Here is a 1621-nt window from a genome sequence, read left to right on the forward strand (position 1 = left end):
GTAAGTGATCGGGGTACCCATTTCTGCAACAAGACGATTGCTGCACTTTTCAGGAGGTATGTCGTCTTACATAAGGTATCTACATCCTATCATCCTCAAATAAATGGTTAGGTGGAAGCATCGAACCAAGAGATCAAGTCGATTTTGGAGAAGATGGTTCGACCCGATAGAAAGGATTGGAGTATGAGACTTGAAGATGCCTTATGAGCATATAAAACGGCGTACAAGACGCCAATCGACATGTCCCCTTATCGTTTGGTATTTGGGAAGCTATGTCACCTCTCCGTCGAGTTCGAGCATAGAGCATTTTTGGTGGTCAAGCAATGCAATATAGATATCGATGAGGGCGGAATTCAAAGGAAGTTACAGTTACAAGAATTGGAGGAGATTCGCAATGAAGCCTACGAGAATGCTATGATTTATAAGGAGAAGAATAAGATATTTCATGACCAGCAGGTCTCTAGGAAGACGTTTGAATGTGGGCAAAAAGTTCTACTGTACCACTCGAAATTGAAGTTATTTCCAGGTAAGTTACGCTCTCGTTGGATCGGTCCTTTCGTTGTAACTAATGTCTTTGATTATGGTGCAGTGGAGATCCAGAGTTTAAGGATGAAGAATAAATTTGTGGTGAATGGTCATTGTCTCAAGCCGTATTATGAAGGGGCTCCAGTTGAACGGGTGGAAACGATGCATTTGGAGGACCCGATTTGCTTAGTTTAAGCAAATTATGGGCTATGTCTAGCCAAAAACAATAAAAAAAGGAGCTCTTTTGGGAGGCAACCCGAATATTGGTTTTATTGTTTTTAGTTGTTCATTTCTTTCGTTTTGTCGTTTCCCCGTTGGGTAGTATCAATATTAATATTTTCCTTCACTGTGACCAGGAAGTGCAATCTTGGCGTGCTCACGCGGTGTTTGTGTCTCCTGAGATCAGTGGACGTTTTGTAATCTTGGCATGCCCACACGGTGTTTGACGACCCAAAGCATGAATTAAAAAAAAATTATTATTAATTATTAATTATTATTATTTATTATTATTAAAAGAAAAAGGAAAATGATTTTTTCTTTTTAAACCTTCAAAAAAATTTTAAAAAAATTTCTTTTTTAACCTTAAGTTTTGTTTTCTTTTCAAAAATTCAGAATTTTGAAATATAAATTTGGAAAGAATGAAGAAACAAGGTTTTGAAAAAGAAAAAAAAACTTTTTTGAAAAAAAACTTTCTTTCTTTCTCTTTTCTTTTTTTTCTTTCTTTCTTTCTTTCCTTTCCTTCTTCTTCTCCGCCACTCCCCCTGTTTTTCCCCCTTTTCCTTCTTTTCTTTTGCACACCGCCGCCCCCAACAATCTTTCCCACTTCCCTCTCCCTTCGATCGACACCACATCCCGCCATCCGCCGCATCACAGCTCCCTCCACTACTATATGCCATCACCTCCACTACGCCTACCCTTACCAGCGGTCAACCTCGTGCGCCCCCAGCTCTCCCGTTCACTCCCATGGCCGCACGCCGCTAACCAGCTCGCCGTGCCTCCCTCCGCTACCTGCGCGCGACACTAGCGCAGCCAGGCTGAGCCTCCAAGCCTTTACTGCGCACTCGTCGCGCTTCAGCAGCCGGCCACCAGTCTTCCC

At 42.0% G+C, this 1621-nt stretch overlaps 1 protein-coding gene across 1 annotated transcript; it reads left to right on the top strand.

Annotated features, from left to right (window-relative positions):
* The first annotated feature begins 240 nt into the window (after positions 1 to 240).
* On the top strand, positions 241 to 971 carry LOC140008867 (uncharacterized). Its single transcript, XM_072053769.1, has 3 exons — positions 241 to 526; positions 590 to 678; positions 882 to 971. Exons 1-3 carry the CDS (start codon positions 241 to 243, stop codon positions 969 to 971), a joined length of 465 nt encoding a protein of 154 aa, XP_071909870.1.
* The last annotated feature ends 650 nt before the right edge of the window (positions 972 to 1621 follow it).

This window comes from Coffea arabica, chromosome 6c (assembly GCF_036785885.1).
Source record: "Coffea arabica cultivar ET-39 chromosome 6c, Coffea Arabica ET-39 HiFi, whole genome shotgun sequence".
Lineage (NCBI taxonomy): Eukaryota > Viridiplantae > Streptophyta > Magnoliopsida > Gentianales > Rubiaceae > Coffea > Coffea arabica.